This window comes from Bufo bufo, chromosome 2 (assembly GCF_905171765.1).
Source record: "Bufo bufo chromosome 2, aBufBuf1.1, whole genome shotgun sequence".
NCBI classification, from domain to species: domain Eukaryota; kingdom Metazoa; phylum Chordata; class Amphibia; order Anura; family Bufonidae; genus Bufo; species Bufo bufo.
The window spans coordinates 316,620,022-316,639,539 of NC_053390.1; the positions used below are offsets into that span (position 1 = coordinate 316,620,022).

The following is a 19,518-nucleotide window of genomic DNA, read 5'->3' on the forward strand; positions in this document are numbered from 1 at the left end:
GTCGCTCCTCTCATTCTCCAGAGAGGCCACAAGAAGTGAGAGCTGGAATCTGATTGGCTACCGATCTCTTGCACTAGTTTGGACACGTGACTGTCACACAGCCGCACTTTTATAGACACAACGCGGATCACATTCTCCAGGAATGTGTCACCTCTATTGTAATGTTCGCAGTCAGGTGGGGAAGCTGCAGTGTCGCCGGCGCCCTCTGCCGCCCTCTAGTAGAACTGCAGCCATGGTGACGCGCCTCCCGGCAAGCGTCAGGCAGCACGGGCGGCATGGTGACGCGCATCCGGCGGGGAGAGGGGAGTGCGCAGTAGTCACTGGAGAAGAGGAGCAGGAGGCCGAGCTTACCGGTGTGCCTGTGAGTGTGTAGGCGGGCAGGTCCATTCGGACCCGGGTTGGAGTCTGGATCCCTCAAAGGACGAGAGGAGGCCGGAAGAGGGCACCGGAGCTGACCAGCCCGAGCCTTCCTCCGGACCGGCGTGTGTCCCCCTGTACCCCGCTGCTAGCGCGGAGGAGAAGGAGGGACCTGTGCACCGTGCAGCCTTCCCCGTGCTGCTGACCCCGGCCTCTCTGTGCCCCGTGGCCCTGCACCCTGTTCTGGTGGCCGCCATCGACCTGTCCTCCAGCCCCGCGGAGTGTGCGGCGGAAAGTCCCCTGATAGTGACCCGGACGTCAGCGGTGACAGGAGCCGGCGCCCAGGAGGAGGATGAGGGCAAGATGAGCAAGAAGAAGGCGGCGACCGGCAGCAGGATCATGCTGGTCAAGAGGATCCTCATGAAGGATGGCAGCTCGGTGAGTGGGTGATTGGACTCTCTATCCGTTTAACGGGTCAGGTCTGTGTGCTGGACCCGCTCCTGGTTTTGGCTCACAATCACGGATCAAACACTGAAACCGGCCTTAGGACTGGACAGAAGTCTGGTAGCTGATACACCTTGAAAGTGGACTCTGTTAGGACTCCGTTTTTTTTTTGCGATCCGTATACGGAACCATTAATTTCAATGGATCCGCAAAAAAAAAGGAAGGTACTCCGTATGCCTTCTGTTAACATTTTTCCCTTCAAAGATAGAACATGTCCTATTATTGTCCGCATTACGGACAAGGATAGTACTAGTTCTATCGGGCCAGCTGTTCTGCAAAAACGGAATGCACATGGATGTCATCAAAATATTGAAAAAGCCATACGGTCATGTGCAAGAGGCCTTAATGTAAACTTATTGTGGCCTCTAAAATGTCAGTTTGGCCCCTGGGGTCTGTAGTATTTGGCCATTCCTGGCCTAGGCCCTGTACCGTATAACATCTCGGGGGTTTAGAGGTACTTTGTGGTTGCGGAGTCTTGTTTGCTGTGATGACTTGCAGGGCTGAGGAGTCGGAGTCGGGGGAAGTTTTGGGTACCTGGAGTCGGAGTCGGCAAACAATGCACCGACTCCAACTCCTACTAAATTTAGATTGGAATAAAAAAAAAAAAGCAAGTTTAAATGTCCCAATTCACAAAAAGTTATAATTAATGACTTCTCTACTGTAAGAATAAAGACACGTTAAGTGACCGTGAAGAAGCATGCTTTTCATGTGCTTCACTATATGGCGAGTCGGAGTCGGAACATTTATCTACCGACTCCACAGCCCTGATGACTTGTCCGTTCTTCTGCGGACTCCTCCGTCTGGATGGTGGCTTCCTCACATGTTCTCCTGGGTTTCCTTACTCGGATACGAGGCCTGTGTTTTTGGCTTCACCCGAAGTTCAGAAATCATTGCAGACCATACTCTGATCAGCCGTAACATTAAAACCGCTGCCAGGTGAAGTGAATAACATTGGTTATCTCCTGACACGGGCACTGTGCCCAGTTTCTGTCCGTGTGCACTCAAACGCCTCCTAGCTGCAGTCGTCTTCACCACTGATATCATTTTGGAGTGTGTATAGCTGTGTGATCACTTTTTATGGCATTATTATTTTGGGAAGGTGACATACTCCTGTAACAGTACGGGCGTTTTGGGATGTTTTTTATTTTAATTTTGGGGAAAGGGGGTGATTTGAACCTTTGTGTCTTTAAAACTTTTTTTTTGTTTTAGACCCCCTCCTACGTGACATGAACTTGCAAATTTCAGATGACCTTTTCCACAGTGTGTATATACCAATGCAGTGCTCCTACCTGAAATCAATCTGTAATAGGGCTGGCAGCCTTGTGCAGGCCCAGGCCATTTACCAATAAGGAACACCTTCCCCGATCCCAGGAGTGCTCCCGAGTTTCCTGCTTTCACAGTGCTGCCTTAAACGGTAGGCTGTTTTGAGGTGATCCAAAATTGGCTCCAAAAAACTCAGTGTGAACTGGCCATAACATAGTACATAAGGCTGAAAACAGACATCTGTCCATCCAGTTCAGCCTGGTATCCTGCAAGTTGATCCAGAGGAAGGCAAAAAAAAAAAAAACATGTGAGGTAGAAGCCAAATTTCCTCATTGAAGGGGAAAAAAATTCCTTCCCGACTCCATTCAGGCAATCAGAATAACTCCCTGGATCAACGACCCCTCTCTAGTAGCTATAGCCTGTAATATTATTACACTCCAGAAATACATCCAGGCCCCTCTTGAATTCCTTTATTGTACTCACCATCACCACCTCCTCAGGCAGTGAGTTCCATAGTCTCACTGCTCTTACCGTAAAGAATCCTCTTCTATGTTTGTGTAAAAACCTTCTTTCCTCCAGACGCAGAGGATGTCCCCTCGTCACAGTCACAGTCCTGGGGATAAATAGCTGATGGGATAGATCTCTATACTGACCCCTGATATATTTATACATAGTAATTAGATCTTCCCTCATTGAATAATTTTGATAATCTTTCTGGGTATTGTAGTCCACCTCTTTTCAAAACTGGAGTAAAAAAAAAAAAAAAACATTTTGGCACAGGTGATCTGAAAAAGTAGCAAAGCCCCTCTTTTACCACATTTTGAAGCCAGTAAAATGGGGTGTGGGGCGTGTTTCCCCCCCCCCCCCCCCCTTTCTATAGCCGAGTGAATATTTTTTTCATGCCAGATCCTCAGGAAACTGGACTGATGCAGTAAGTTATATGACACTTGTAAACTGGGCAGTAACCTAGGAGGAAACTAGGTCCTATAAAACTTTGAGAATACTCGCTGTGCCAGGGACAGAGGCTGTACTCTCTCTTTGGCGGTCCCATAGAGATAAAAGGAGTGGCAGTGCACATGCTTCACCTGCCGGGTATAGGGGCCCAGTCACCAGTCTGCAGATTTCACAGGGTTAAATGTCAGGCAGATAGGTGATGGGATAATGCAGGCCGTGGGGCGGACACGGTGTGTGGTTTAGTACTACAAGCGTTGTCTGCGGCTGTACCTGTATGTTACCATGCCGGAGCATGGCATCGGTAACTACCTGCACCTCCGGGAGGTCCTTTTTGTTTTCTTCACATGGAATTTAGACTGCTGAGCTGTAGGCAGGACCTGGGGACGCCCTGCAGGTAATGGGTACGTGCTGTCGCTGTGCAAGCGCTTCTCTGCTGAGGCAGGTGTACTGTAGAGTCATGTGCTGGAGGCCACAGTACAGGACTAATACATTCGTAGTCCACATGGAGGAGCCGCCTCTTATTCAGGGATTTAGAAGGGTTCTTTTCTAGCTTTGACAATGAAGTCTAAAGACCCCTTTACACGGCCAGGCATCTTCCAGATCGTAGGACCTCCCATTAGTGATTATCTGCCAGTGTAAAGGTGCTGCCGAATACCCGATGAACATAGATTGTTTGTGCGGTCACCTAAATCGTCGTTTGCCGGCAGCAGATCCCGCCATCTAAACAGCATCTGCTGCCGGCAAACAGTGTCTGTATGGGCAAGAGCGATTGCAATAGTGATCCGTACTCCCCATACTGTGGAGGAGATCCCTGCTTATAAATGTACTGGTCTCCTTCACTGACCAGCAGGCGCTTCCTTTCCGACAAGCGTATGCTAAGGCTACTTTCACACTAGCGTTAAAGTTTTCCGGTATTGAGTTTCGTCTTCAGTTCAGTGACTTTTACGGTATTTGGCTGGAGAAAATGCTGCCGCATGCTGCTGTATTTTCTCCGGCCAAAATTTCCATTGAAATGTATTAATGCCGGATACGGTACCAAGTGTTCCAGAAAAACGGATCAGTTTTCCCGGTCTGCGCATGCGCAGACCTTTAAAAATGTGAAAAAAAATAAATGCCGGATCTGTTTTTCCAGATCACACCGGAGAGACGGATCCAGTAGTTCAGTGCATTTGTCAGATGGATCCGGAAACAAATGATATCAGTTTGCATACGGATTTACGGTTCCGGCAGGCAGTTCCAGCAACTACAAATAGTACAGGTGCCATTTTGCCCAAACATAAGTCTAAGGCCTCATGCACACAAACGTATTTTCTTTCCTTGTCCGTTCCGTTTTTATTGCGGAACTATTCACTTCAATGGGTCCGCAAAAAAAAAACTGAAGTTACTCCGTGTGCATTCTGTTTCTGTATGTCCGTATTTCTTTTCCGCGAAAAAATAGAACATGTCCTATTATTGTCCGCATTATGGACAAGGATAGTACTGTTCTATTAGGGGCCAGCTGTTCCGTTCCGCAAAATACGGAATGCACACAGATGTCATCCATATTTTTTGAGGATCTGTTTTTTGCGGACCGCAAAATACATACGGTCGTGTGCAAGACCCCTAATTTTTAAGTTCAGAATGTTATTTATTTAGTTCTTTATTTGGCATTCATGGCAGCCAAGCTGTCCCTGCCTTTGTCCCTTTCTCAGCCTCAGATCTGCCCCCCCACCTCCATCAGCCTCCTATCAGACTCCCCAGCCTACATCTGCCTCGGATCAGACTCCCATCAGATCTCTCAGCCTCAAATCAGACCCCTCAGCCTCAGATCAGCCCCCATCCTTAACTTTATTTAATAACTATTAGCCTCCTTAGGGGCTAGAACCCTTGTCTTATTCACCCTGATAGAGCTCTTAATAAATCCAGCGCACCTTTGCCCTGCTGTGCGCCAGAAAGTGAAGTCTACACCAGCTAGGGCTTGCGTAGACTTCAGCTAAACTTCTGGCGAAAGTTATAGTAAATGCGGCGTCAAGCGTGCAGAGAAGCTCAAAAAGTCGCCTTAATGTGTGACTTTTTATCGACACCGTTGTGGCATATAGGGCTTAATAAATGTCCCTCAATATATAGAACAGGAATTTAAAGGGGTTTTCTGAGATTCACATATATTTCTGACCTATTCTCAGGATAGGCAATCAATATCAGATCTGTGGGCGTCTGTCACCTGGAACATCCGCCAATTGGCTATTTGAGGAGGCTGCGACACTACTATGAGCGCTGCAGCCTCCCCGCAGCTTACCAAGTAGGGTTGTCATGATACCCAAATTTTTATTCGATTTCGATACCATAAAAAAGTATTGCGATACTCGATACCACGCGAAAAAAATAAAACACCAAAAAAGCTGCGTGCATTCTGCATTTCATGGACCCTCCAGCCCATAATAAAACAGTCCTATCCTATTTTTTAGGGGGACAAGGTGACAAAAAAAATGGCGAATCGCGTATTTTTTATTTTTATTTTCCTGTTACGGTGTTCACCGCATAGGAGATATATATATATTTTTTTTAATAGTTTGCACTTTTTCGGGTGTGGCGATATGTAAATATTTTATTGTTTATATATTTTATATGTAAAATGTGGAAAAGGGGCGATTTAAACGTTTAGTATTTTGGTGTGTTTTTTTTTTTTTTTTTCTTTAAAAACTTTTTTATTTATTAACTATTAGCCCTCTTAGGGGCTGGAACCTGGGATCTTTTCATCCCTTGTCCTATTCACCCTGATAGAGCTCTATTATGGTGAATAGGACTTCACACTCTCCCTGCTGCCCTGTGCCTAGTACACACAGCAGCAGGGAGCTTACCATGGCAACCAGGGCTTCAGTAGCATCCTGGCTGCCATGGTAACCGATCGGAGCCCCAGGATTAAACTGCTGGGGCTCCGATTGGAACTGCCACTGCACCACCAATGAGGAGGAGGGGGGGGGAACCCTGTAGCCACTGCCACCAATGAATATAACAATGAGTGGGGGGGGGGGGGGGGGCGCCTGTGGCCACTGCGCTACCAATGATTAGAGTAGTTACAATACGGGGAAGGGGGGGGGGGGGGTGCACTGCGCCACCAATGAATATAATTAACACATTATTTAAGTGTAGGCAGTGGGTGCCAGTGCGCGGTATCGCATACCCGACACCTGCCCTCTATGACATGGCGCTGGGATCCCCAGGATTTAACCCCTCAGTGGCCACAGTCCCTCCCCTCCTCAGTACTAAGCTCCCATTGGTGGCAGCGGCACAAGGCGGGGGGGAGGGAGGGACTGCCTCCTCCACTGTGCTGTTGAGGAGAACATGGCGTGCGCTCGGAGCAGCGTGTGCCATGTTCTCTAACGGATACTAGGCTGTGCAGCCTAGTATCGTTAAATAGCAAGTCCAATATCGTATCGATTGGGTATCGAAACTTCAATACTCGGTGCAACTCTATTACCAAGTGCAGCACCGTCCATTTGATAGTGGCTTTGCTTGGTATAGCAGCTCAGCCCTGTTCACTTGAATGGGATTGAGCGCCACCTAGGTCATGTGACTGAATGTGCCATCACTGGCCTAGGAAGAGACTGCAGCACTCTGGTCTCTTCAGACAGCTGGTCGGCAAGGGTGGCGGGAGTTGGACCCCTGCCGATCTGCTATTGGTGACCTATCCCGAGGACAGGTCGTCAATATCAAACTCTCAGAAAAGCCCTTCAGAGAAAAAATGGGCAGTTTTGCCCTAACTGACGCCAGAGGTTTGAAGGGAGACCAGGTCCCATGAAAATCTCATGACACGACTTGCTGCTGTCCTCCTGCCTCAGTGGGCTTTTGTGTCAGATTCTGTCTGGAATGTGTCGCGTTCAGTAAGTAAAATGATCATGCCATTAAACCTGGGCACATCTAGGTGGCTTGGCACAGCGGGTGGTGAAACATTGCTGCTATTTTAGAAACCAGGTCACCCCTTTTCCTCAGACACTAGCGGGAGGCTTGCTGCTACCACTGAAGTGACACATTTGTCACCCGGCTCCTGACTCCTCCATGTACATGATGGATTTGGCATGGTTGTAGCAGTCATATATAATATGCATTGCTTCTTCTCCAACATGCACTAATTGTCACTTAATCCTGCTTAAAAATAGAAGTCGTCATTTCATAAGCGCAGGTTAAGCCTAGCTAAGCTCGTCTAATGCCTCCATGTTCTGTGGGGGGGGGGGGGGGCGCGAAATATCAGGCTATAGCGCTGCCATAGGCGTCCTGACCTAGGAGTATGGTCAAATAGGAGATCTGGGGAAAAGCCCCAGCACCGGGAGGGAACATCCTGAGGGAAAAGCCCTTTAAGAGCTGTGCTGTTTCTCGTAGGTGGTAACAATCAGTACACCATCTCTAGACGTATTCCGAGATGCGCTAAGTTTAGCAGACAATGGGAGACTTGGATACACTGACTGTAATAATTGTCATCTTGATGAATTATCCCCTATGGTCCTGTAGATTTTGGATTTCAGCCCCCCCTCCCTCCATGTAGAACAACTTATAAAGACATTTTGCCAGATACATTATTGCTTAGACCGTTTCTGCACCATAGGGGGAGAGGATGTGGGGGTCAGTGCCGCCAGTAATTCGCTGCTAAAGCCTAGTTTGTGTTGGTTTATCTATGGAAACGTGGGGGTTGCTTTCTTTCTGTTGTCCTGTGCCTTTTCCTGATACTGCACTTCAGTCACATATACTGAAACCACTAGTTTCCATCATATTATTCTTCATTTTACCAGCCAGAATGGCGCTGCATGCTGTCCTTTTTTAGCCGTCTTCTGGTAGGTAGAATTGTTGTTGCTCGTAGTTCACCTGATGCCCACCGCTGGGTTCCAGCTCCGTAGGTCCTGGGTCTCCCAGGGTCAACATACGGTATGATGCGGGTCACGTGACTGCTGCAGCCAATAACTAGCCTCAGTGGTGACCTGTCCCCAAGCAGCATGCGACCAATAAAGGCATGTGACCACAAAGGGGACTGGAAGCAGCGGGCCCTCAGAGCTGGAATACAATGAGCTGGGCCTTTATTAATGCTGCTTTGTGGGTTGGACAACCCTCTTAAAGGGGTTGTCCTACAAAAAGTATTCAAGCCAGCACCTGGATCTAAATACTTTTGTAATTAAAAATGTTGTATGCCCACTGAGTTATTCAATAAGATCTGTATAGCGCCACCTGCCATTTGCCCTTTTTCTAGTTTTCCTGTTCTGCTCACTGAGATGGAAGCACATGCTCAGTACCAACCTTCAACTACCACTAGCTGCAGCAGAAAGGGCATGCCCCCTAAGTTCTCAGCTCGATATAAATCTAGCCTTGCAGCAATGAATGTGGAGATCTCTGGACCCATGTGAGGTCCAGGGCTGGTTCTAGGTGTTTTAAAATAGATTGTCATGTACTATATGATTGGAATTTCATTTCTAACATTAATCATGGGATAACCCTTTAAGTACATGACGCTGTGTGCAATGTTGGAGAACTCTTTGAAATGACCTGATCATCTAGCATTTTCATAAGAGAACTAGGTTAATGTCCCATTTACAGGGCGGGCGGTCAGATAATTTTCTATGAATCGGTGCTGCTTAGTGTGACAAACCCCCCCCACCATGAAATTATGTGCAGTGCCTTTTAGGGGCCTGCCTTCATACATAGTCCTGTGAACAGCCTTTGCCATGTGCATGAATAGGGTTTTAAAGGGAATGTTTTGCCTCTTAGAAACCAGATAGCGAAACGTATTCCTCTTTGCTAATGTTTTTTATTTTCTAATAGCCTTTTTAAAAAAAAAATATTTAAATTATTTCTGAGCATGCCTGAGCTGCAGTTAACAGCATTTAGCGATATGCAGTATGTCCCGTACAGAGGTCAGGAGGGAGCTGGTAATCTTTGACAATCACCTATTGTTAATGTTAGATCCTGTGTTATCTATGACTACAGGTGTTATCCTGCCTGTGATGATGATGTGTGATGACTGCTGAAAAGGGATTGCAAAAGATAAAAAAATTGCCATCCTATTATTGGGCTTGGTTGCCAGAATTTCAGAAATAAAAATAGAGAAAATCCCCCCCCAAAAAAAGCCAAACATAAACATTTGATTTAATAGATAATTTTCTGATGAAGCATTTAAGAGTGTTTGATTTGTATCTTGTCATTTGTGAGTCTGGGGTCCAGCTCTTTGTATAGCTTCATGCACATTTTTATTATTATATATTTTTTTTTTTACCCTTAAAACTGAGCACGAGGTTATCTGATGCTATTCTGTGTGCTGTTAAGGATTTTGTGCTCATGTGACATTTCTCAAATTCTTTTCACAAATGGCTGTCCATGTGACTCCATCCAGGCACTTTCTTACTGACCGGACTGACCCGGAGGCTACATCTCACACGTACAGTTTGTGATTGACACAATGGGCGACTTTAAACCCTTTAGGACCCTGCCATTTTTCACCTTAAAGGAGTATTCCCATCTTAGACAATAGGGGCATATCGCTGAATGGAGGGCTGCTGCGCATGCGCATTGCGCTCTCCTTCGCTTTCGGGGCTCCGTTCTCGATATAGGTGTGGGACCCGCACCTATAAGACAATGGGGGCATATCCTAGAGATACGCCCCCATTTTCTGAGATGAGAAAACACCTTTTAAGGACCAGGCCATTTTTTGCAAATCTGACATGTCACTTTGTGGTAACTTTAAAACGCTTTTACTTATCCAAGCCATTCTGAGACTGTTTTCTCGTCACATATTGTACTTCATGACAGTGGTAAATTTGAGTCAAAATATTTCATTTTTATTTATATTAAAAAAATAGCAATTTACCAAAAATTTTGAAAAATGTGCAATTTTCAAAATTTCAATTTCTCTGCTTTTAAAACAGTGATAACTCCTAAAATAGTTATTACTTTACATTTCCCATATGTCTACTTCATGTTTGGATCCTTTTGTAAATGAAATTTTTTTTGGCGGGGACGTTAGAAGGCTTAGAAGTTTAGAAGCAAATCTTGAAATTTTTCAGAATATTTCCAAAACCCACTTTTTAAGGACCAGTTCAGGTCTGAAGTCACTTTGTGAGGCTTACATAATATAAACCACCCAAAAATGGCCCCATTTTAGAAACTACACCCCTCAAGGTATTCAAAACTGATTTTATAAACTTTGTTAACTCTTTAGGTGTTCCACAAGAATTAAAGTAAAATGTAGATGAAATTTCTGAATTTCCCTTTTTTGGCAAATTTTCCATTTTAATAAAAAAAATTCTAGTAACAAAGCCTGGGTTAACAGCCAAAAAAACCCTCAATATTTATGGCCCTGATTCTGTAGTTTAGACACACCCGATATGTGGTCGTAAACTGCTGCACGGGCACACGGCAGGATGCAGACGGAAAGGAACGCCATATGGTTTTTGGAGGGCACATTTCACTGGGATAATTTTAAGTTGCCAAGTCACATTTGAAGACCCCCTGATGCATTCCTAGAGTAGAAACTGCCCAAAAATTACCCCATTTTGGAAACTACGGGATAAAGTGGCAGTTTTGTTGGTACTATTTTAGGGTACATATGATTTTTGGTTGCTACACTTTTTGTGAGGCAAGGTAACAAATAATAACTGTTTTGGTACCGTTTTTCTTATTTACAATGTTCATCTGACAGGTTAGATCATGTGTTATTTTTTATAGAGCAGGTTGTTACGGACGCGTCAATACCAAATATGACTTTTTTTGGTTGTTTCAGTTTTACATAATATAGCATTTTTGAAAAACATGATTTATTTATTTTTTTGTGTTTCCATATTCTGAAAGCCATGTTTTTTTTTTTTTTTTTTGGGGCGACTATCTTATGTAGGTAATTTTTTTTTCGGTATGAGATGTCGGTTTGATTGGTACTATTTTAGGGTGCGTATGACTTTTTGATCGCTGGAATTACACTTTTTGTGATGTAAGGTGACCAAAAAATGACTTTGATCACCAGGCAGTACATTTACATCACTGGTCTTTAAGTCCCATATATATGTACGTCATGAGTCCTTAAGGGGTTAAGCAAAGCAGTGGCGTAAAAAAAAAGTTGCACGCCATATTTGTCCACTTTTGAGCTGGCGAGAGGTCGGTGCTTAGCGGGAAGCAACTGGCATAAGTTACTGCTCACGTCTATTCCAGCCCTTACCAGTTTCTGGCAGATGGAGTACCAGAGCTGCACCTCCAGCACGCAGGGAATCAATGCTGGGGGAACGGGAACGCCGGTCTTGATAAAACTTGAGGCATGTTCCTCTCCTGACTTGTGCCTGCACTACAGTCGGAGCCTATGGAGATCATATGGTGATTGGTTATGGAAGATAATCTATAACTAGGCTGGACCACGGCTGCTGGTATCCAGGATAAAGGAAGGGCGTATTATTCATCCAGGGTGGAGGAAGGGTGGAGGGTCGGAGGAAATCCATTGTCTATGTACAGTAATACAGCAGGAGTGTAATCCCACAGGATTCAGTGTATTATTACACACATTATGAGACTTCTCGGGTAAGATTTTCTTCCTGTTTCTGTACAGTTGTGGAAGTATCACAGGAGGAAGTAATACATACAATATTGGGCCAATTTTCCTTATATTACGGTTGTATACTGTATATTGCGTCAACATATTCTGCAATGCTTTACAGACTGGAATTACTGAGACAGTTTTAATAGGAAGCCAAGTAAAGGTTTTCTTTTTTGGGACTTAAAGGGAATGTGTCCATTTTTTTCTGCCAGTTAAAACCAGGTAGCAACACATCAAACTTTTTTTTCTAATTTGTTTTTATTTTATGATTGCAGACTTTTTTTATTGGATTTCCTGAACATGATTATGAGGGCAGCCATCTTGCCTGAGCGGCTGTTAACTGCATTTAGAGATATGCTTTACAGCAGCCACCATGGGCAATAGACAGAAGGGGGCTTCTGTGGGAGACTTGCTCTTTGACATGGAGAGAGGTCAAGAGGGAGAAGATTAGCTGTGATATCACCTATTGTGAATAGTGAATTCTGTGATCTCATTCAAATCCTGCCTGTAATGATAAGCAGATAACTGCAGTAAAGTAACCTGCACAGGTCAAAAAGTGGTGACGATTATTAGGCTTAGTGACCAGTGTGAATCCTGCAGGGTTTAAATTTCATAAATGTTCTTTAAAAATATGTTAACATAAAAACTTGATTTAAAGCAGGGGGGTGCACAACCTGCGGCCCCCAACCATCTGGCTGCACACATGTATGGCTACTTTCACACTAGCGTTCGGAGCGGATCCGTCTGATGTTTCATCAGACGGATCCGCTCCTATAATGCAAACGCTTGCATCCGTTCAGAACGGATCCGTTTGCATAACAGTTTATTTCAGATCTGATTTTTCACTTCGGAAAACTCAGATCCGACAGTATATTCTAAACACAGAAGCGTTCCCATGGTGATGGGGACGCTTCAAGTTAGAATATACTGAGAACTGTGTACATGACTGCCCCCTGCTGCCAGGCAGCAGGGGGCAGACCCCCCCCCCCCCCCCTCCTGTATTTAACTTATTGGTGGCCAGTGCGGCCCCCCCTCCCTCCCCAGTATTAATTGTAAGCAGTGCGGCCCCCCTCCCTCTATATTCATCGGTGGCCAGTGCGGATATTAAATATGAGCAGTGCGGTCTCCCCCTCCCTCCCTCCCCAGTATTAAATATGAGCAGTGCGGTCTCTCCCTCCCTCCCTCCCCAGTATTAAATATGAGCAGTGCGGTCTCTCCCTCCCTCCCCAGTATTAAATATGAGCAGTGCGGTCTCTCCCTCCCTCCCCAGTATTAAATATGAGCAGTGCGGTCTCCCCCTCCCTCTATTCATTGGTGGCCAGTGCGGATTCAAAGTATTGTGATCAGTGCGGCCTCTCCTCCCCCCCCCAATCATTGGTGGCAGCGGAGAGTACCGATCGGAGTCCCAGTTTAAATCGCTGGGGCTCCGATCGGTTACCATGGCAGCCAAGACGCTATTGCAGTCTTGGCTGCCATGGTTACTTAGCAACAAATAGAATCATTATACTTACCTGAAGAGCTGCGATCTATGTGACCGGCCGGGAGCTCCTCCTACTGGTAAAGTGACAGGTCTGTGCGGCGCATTGCCTATAGACCTGTCACTTACCAGTAGGAGGAGCTCCCGGCCGGTCACATAGATCGCAGCTCTTCAGGTAAGTATAATGCTGCTATTTGTTGCTAAGTAACCATGGCAGCCAAGACTGCAATAGCGTCTTGGCTGCCATGGTAACCGATCGGAGCCCCAGCGATTTAAACTGGGACTCCGATCGGTACTCTCCGCTGCCACCAATGAGGGGGGGGGGGGGGGGGGGGGGAGAGGAGAGGAGAGGCCGCACTGATCACAATACTTTGAATCCGCACTGGCCACCAATGAATAGAGGGAGGGGGAGGCCGCACTGCTCATATTTAATACTGGGGAGGGAGGGAGGGGGAGACCGCACTGCTCATATTTAATACTGGGGATATTTAACATCCGCCCTGGCCACCGATGAATATAGAGGGAGGGGGGCCGCACTGGTTACAATTAATACTGGGGAGGGAGGGGGGCCGAACTGGCCACCAATAAGTTAAATACAGGAGGGGGGGGGGGGTCTGCCCCCTGCTGCCTGGCAGCACCTGCCAGGCAGCAGGGGGCAGTCATGTACACAGTTCTCAGTATATTCTAACTTGAAGCGTCCCCATCACCATGGGAACGCCTCTGTGTTAGAATATACTGTCGGATTTGAGTTTCACGATGTAACTCAAATCCGATGGTATATTCTAACATAGAGGCGTTCCCATGGTGATGGGGACGCTTCAAGTTAAAATATACCATCGGATTGGAGAAAACTCCGATCTGATGATATAATCCTGACTTTACATTGAAAGTCAATGGGGGACGGATCCGTTTGAAATTGCACCATATTGTGTCAACGTCAAACGGATCCGTCCCCATTGACTTGCATTGTAAGTCTGGACGGATCCGTTTGGCTCCGCACGGCCAGGCGGACACGAAAACGCTGCAAGCTGCGTTCGGGTGTCCGCCTGCTGAGCGGAGCGGAGGCCAAACGGTGCCAAACTGATGCATTCTGAGCGGATCCGCATCCACTCAGAATGCATTGGGGCAGTACGGATCCGTTCGGGGCCGCTTGTGAGAGCCTTCAAACGGAACTCACAAGCGGAGCCCCGAACGCTAGTGTGAAAGTAGCCTTAGTCTGTCTTGTGGCTGCTCACATTAGATGGGGGCCCTGGAACTGGAACTAGACATTAATAGTATATACTGTGTGTTCAATATGCCATAAGTATAGTTCAGTTGTTAATACCCATTTACATTTTATTTTTTGGCCCTAGTCATAGGTTGTTTGGCAATGTGGCCCCCAACTAGAAAACGTTGTGCACCCCTGATTTAAAGAGTAGGTCTTTCTGAGGACATATTCACTATAAGTATTTTTGGGGGTGCCTGGTGTCAGACCCTCACCAGTCAGATATTGATGATGTATCCTGAGGATAGGACAATAAATATTTAAAGGGGTTCTCCAAGTTAAGTCACCAGTCAAGGTGATAAAATAACTAAAGACCTTGCCGTTCATTGTGCTCTGGTCCTTCAGCAGGGACGCCATCTTCCTGGCTGCAGCAGTGATGTCTAGCACACACCTGGTCACCTTCCATCACAGCCCTTGACGCTTGAGGCCTCTGATTGGCTGCAGTGATGATGTGGTGTGTGGGGGACGTCACCACTGCAACAGGGAAAACAAACACCGGTCAGGCCGTCTGAAGCTTGGTGCAGGAGGAGGTAGGTGAGAAAAGTGGTAAGGCTACGATGACTATAATGGGATCCGATGGTGATCTGGCCACTTTGAGGCATAAATATATATATAGGCTCCAATTAGCTTAGAAAATCTTCCCTGTTGAGTTGAGCTTGGTGCCCTTCTGTGAACGCCAATTGTCACTTAAAGATGATCTTTTATGTTTTTTTGATTGAGATAAATACCTTTACTTGGGGAGGAGCATCGGTACAGGGAGGAGGAGACGCCAGGGTTTCTCAATGGGCGCCTCCTTCTCCCTAACTGTGCCGCGATCCAATCACATCGGAGAGCGTCACAGCCAGGGAGGAAAAAAAAACTCGCCTTCTCCCTGGCTGTGACACTCTCCACTGTGATTGGACCACGCTACACCCAGGGAGGAGGAGACTATGCCCATTGAGGACCCCTGGCACCTCCTCCTCCCTGTACCGATGCCCAGTATTAAAATACTGAGTTGGAAACTGCCGGGGAACACAGTGGGGCACAGGAGAGTTATTTTAAAATATCAGGCAGGGTGGTAGCATCAGAGGGGTGTACCCTGCAAGTAAAGGTATTTATCTCAATTAATAAAAAACCATGAAAGATCCTCTTTAATAGTTAAAATGGTCAAGTCTCACTACAAAGGTCTGTGGGTAGCTGTAGCCTTCCATAGAGAAGCCTGATTTACTGCTGTAATCTACTTGGCTCTCTGTAATGGCACCAGAAGCCCAGGCACACAGCCTGCAAATCTCCTGATGTGCACATTGGACTGCACCTCGAAGGGTCTCTGCTTCAGATGTACCTCGTATACAAGGCGGCCACCTGCAAACATGGCGTACCCAGGGATGTCTTCAGGGACACCGTGACCGTATCTCATGTGAGTGGGTTCAATCTGGAGGGTTCATTTTCATCTGCCACTTTCTCCTGAGGGTTTGGCAATAAAGGACATCTGGCAGTAATCAGGTCTAATGGTAAGTGACCACTCGTTGGTCTGACGTCGGGAAGAGCTGTAAACGCGTTTCACTGCAAGGGCCTGGGTGACGTGCAAGTATTTTCTCCATATCCATGTGTTGACCGAGCTTTTCATGGTAACACAGACTGTCAGTTTATAGGTGCTGCTTAGAAACGGACAACGTCACCAGCTCAGATCTTCTCTAGTGTACACTGAGAGTCCTGTGACCGTGATATATGCTGGATCTGTTCTTCATACATCATGTGTTGTACAATGCATGAGCCATCGGAAAATGTCATACTACTTTTGAATCCGTTTTTTCTTGTGACCATGTAAAATGATAGCAGTATTCACACTGGCCACTAGAACCGTAGATATGGACTAACACATCCTGATTTGCTGTAAATTGTCAGTTTTGCCGTATGTCCCTCCATGAAGAGAGCTATGCAATACAAGTAGTGTTGAGCGAACTTGTGTTTTAAGTTCGGGTTATCGAAGAATCGCATTATGGATTCCGCTACCACAGACCATAACGGAATTTAGAATCCATAACGCGATTCTTCGATAACCCGAACTTAAAACACAAGTTCGCTCAACACTAAATACAAGACATTTTATTCCATACAGGTAAGTATGCAGTATGTCATGTTATGGCCACATTAATGGCAGACGTTTTCAGTCCACATAGGACCTTTCTCAGAGGTACATCTATGGCGTGGGAACAGAAGAATGCATGGACAGGTCCCAGTGGTAGGACCCCCACCAATCTCGGTTATCCCTTAGGGCTCATGCACACTACCGTTGTCATTTTGCGGTCCTCAAAACACGGACACCTGGTATGTTCATTCCGCATTTTGTGGAATGAAATTTTCGGCCCCTAATAGAACAGTCCTATCCTTGTCGGTAACGCGGACAATACTAGGACATGTTCTGTTTGTTATTGTGGAATGGACATCCGGTCACTGAATGCACTTGGAGTCATTTCAGTTTTTTGCTTTTTTTTGTGTGTGTGGCGCCCCATTGTAGTGAATAGTTTCACATATGAGACACATAAGAAAAAAAAACAAAAAACGGAACAGACACAAAATTTGTGTGCATGAGCCCTAATCCTGTGGATACTCACCAGCTTCTTACAGCTGCCGCTCCAGTCCTCACCTCCGGTCTGTTTACAGGCTGCAGATATCAGGCTGCCCTGTGTGTCACATGACCACTGCAGGGCCTGGCCTCAGCGACCTTGTGTGCCGTATGCTGCTGAGACCAGTGATTGGCTGTAGCGGTCAAGTGGAAACACAGACTGGCGGTGAGGACTGAAGCGTCGGCGCTGGAAACGGCAGGAGATTAAAGGAGTTTTCCAAGTGTATTATTCTCATGACCTATCCATCTTTAGGATATATCATAAGTATCTGATTGGTGGGGGTCAGACACCCGGCAAACTTGCTGTTTGAGGAGGTCGGGCTGCGGCCGCCTCTCAGATTACGAAGCACAGCACCATACATTGTACAGCGTCTGTGCTTGGTACCGCAGCTCAGCCCCATTCACTTGATTGGGACTGAGCTGTGTCTAGGCTTCGTAACCGATAAGCGTGACGCCACTCGCCAACCGTAAGCTGCGGCACTCCAAGGAAGCAGTTCTACAACCCCCTTAAGCCTTTTTGGGTTAGCATAGAGATTGCTGCAATGTAACCTGGATCTCCACTTATTGTTTTGTGTGTGAATCTATAGATGACACTTTTACTGTTCATGACCGCTCCATTGTGTGTGTATTTTATTGCAGCATGTATCAATGCCTTAGTTTTCTTCTTTTTCATCACAGCAGCAAGGAATGGGAAGGCCGAGTGTGTATCATGCTGTTGTGGTCATCTTCCTGGAATTTTTTGCCTGGGGCCTGTTAACGACACCAATGCTAATGGTGAGTATTACCTCAGCATTACTGCTATTATACTTACTTTCCTGCTTATCCATGACCTGACTCTAGACTGATTAATACTTCTCCAGAGTATAGCTCTTAAGTGGTAGATCAATGAGGCCCCAGCGTCCACCAGGACATTTATAAGCTTTACTGGCTGCTAGAGGGGTAGCACCAGTTGCACCCACAATGATCAAGCATCATATGTAATATAAATTAATATGGTTAGTGATATCTGAAGTGCTCTTAAGAGGGCTTTTCTAGTTACAGAATACATTACTGGGAGAGAAAGTAGAAAAGAAAAAACAAACTTTTTTTTTCTGTTCTGCTTTTTCTACTTTCTTTTTGTATATTTTACAGTGTTCCATACTGGAGAGCCACATTCATTAAAAGTCAGTTTTTCACAAGTCCTGACATTTAGTCCTAGCACACATTGCCTCTCTCGGGTCAGTTAGGATCACTATTTCAAGAAATGAAATGTCAGAATAATACCAGAGACAAGGATTTATTTCGGCTTTTCTTTCTTCACATTCCCGGCGGCTCAGAAGTTGACTGTGCCTTAAGGGTTCCAGACATGTCAAGTCTTTAGGAGCTTCTGATTAGATGTGTACAAGTCTGGTACATTATTGGGAGCAATTTCCAAATGCCTGAAGGTACCACGTTTATCCGTTCAAACTATAAGATGCAAGTTTAAATACCAAGGAACCACGCAGCCATCGTACCATTCTGGAAGGTGATCCTTTCGATCTCCTAGAGATGTATTTCGGTACAAAAAACGCATATCAATCCAAGAACAGCATTTGACCTTGTGAAGATGCTGGAGAAGCCAGGTACAGACATATCTATATCAACAGTAAAACATGTCCTATAGTCACACAGTCAACACTGTTCCAAAACTGCCAGGTTACAAATTGCAACGCAACGTGGGGACAATCCTCTTACTTTTTGGGGAAATAACCTCTGGTCTGATGAAGCAAAAACTGAACTGTTTGGCAATAATGAATGTCCCCTACAAGGGAGGGGGAAATCGGCCCCACCCTACTGCCCTCAACCACCATGACCAGGGTGTAACTCTAAGGGGTAGTGGCACTCCACAGCTTAGTCTTGCACTCACTCCATACTCAGGCTACCACTTACTTAAAGCACAAACCCCCCAACCAGTCAGAATGGGTTTTCCAACTTGAGTCAATTAAAATGTTCATGGTCACGTATTTTTATTTCCCATCATCATAAGGGGTCTGGCTGGAGGACAACCTCCTCCTTCCAGGTTCATCCCTGGGGGAGGAGATGTATTATTCATGCTTATCCCACCACCCCATCCAACTGGCAGATATAAACTAGGAACAAAAATATGACCACAAGCGTGTACAGAGTTACTGGCACACATCTATAATTCACATTTTGTCATACAGATTGTATAGACACTAAATATGAGTCTTGTGTCTACAGAAGAGCGGGGCCACATTCAGTAAGGTATAGGACAGGGGTAGGCAACCTCCAGCACTCCAGGTGTTGTGAAACTACAACTCCCAGCATGCATACTTGCTCTGCTCTTCTCAGAACTCTCATAGAAATGAATGGAGCATGCTGGGAATTGTAGTTTCACAACAGCTGGAGTGCCGGAGGTTGCTGATCCCTGGTATAGGATGTGTGAGCTTCATGCGAAGTCCATGATGTACCAAACACAGTTATGAAAATGATTAACACATAGGTCCTAACAGGAATGATTTTCAGCCTGTTATACACTGCTCAAAAAAATAAAGGGAACACAAAAATAACACATCCTA

At 45.9% G+C, this 19,518-nt stretch overlaps 1 protein-coding gene across 1 annotated transcript in view; it reads left to right on the forward strand.

The window, feature by feature from the left end:
* Positions 1 to 277: 277 nt before the first annotated feature.
* The window catches only part of LOC120989083 (hippocampus abundant transcript 1 protein-like), a 72,870-nt gene continuing 53,629 nt past the window's right edge, over positions 278 to 19,518 (forward strand). Inside the window, exons 1-2 of the mRNA XM_040416964.1 lie at positions 278 to 795; positions 17,639 to 17,734. Coding sequence (XP_040272898.1) covers positions 721 to 795; positions 17,639 to 17,734 — 171 coding nt within the window. The 5' untranslated portion in view covers positions 278 to 720. The remainder of the gene's footprint in view (positions 796 to 17,638; positions 17,735 to 19,518) is intronic.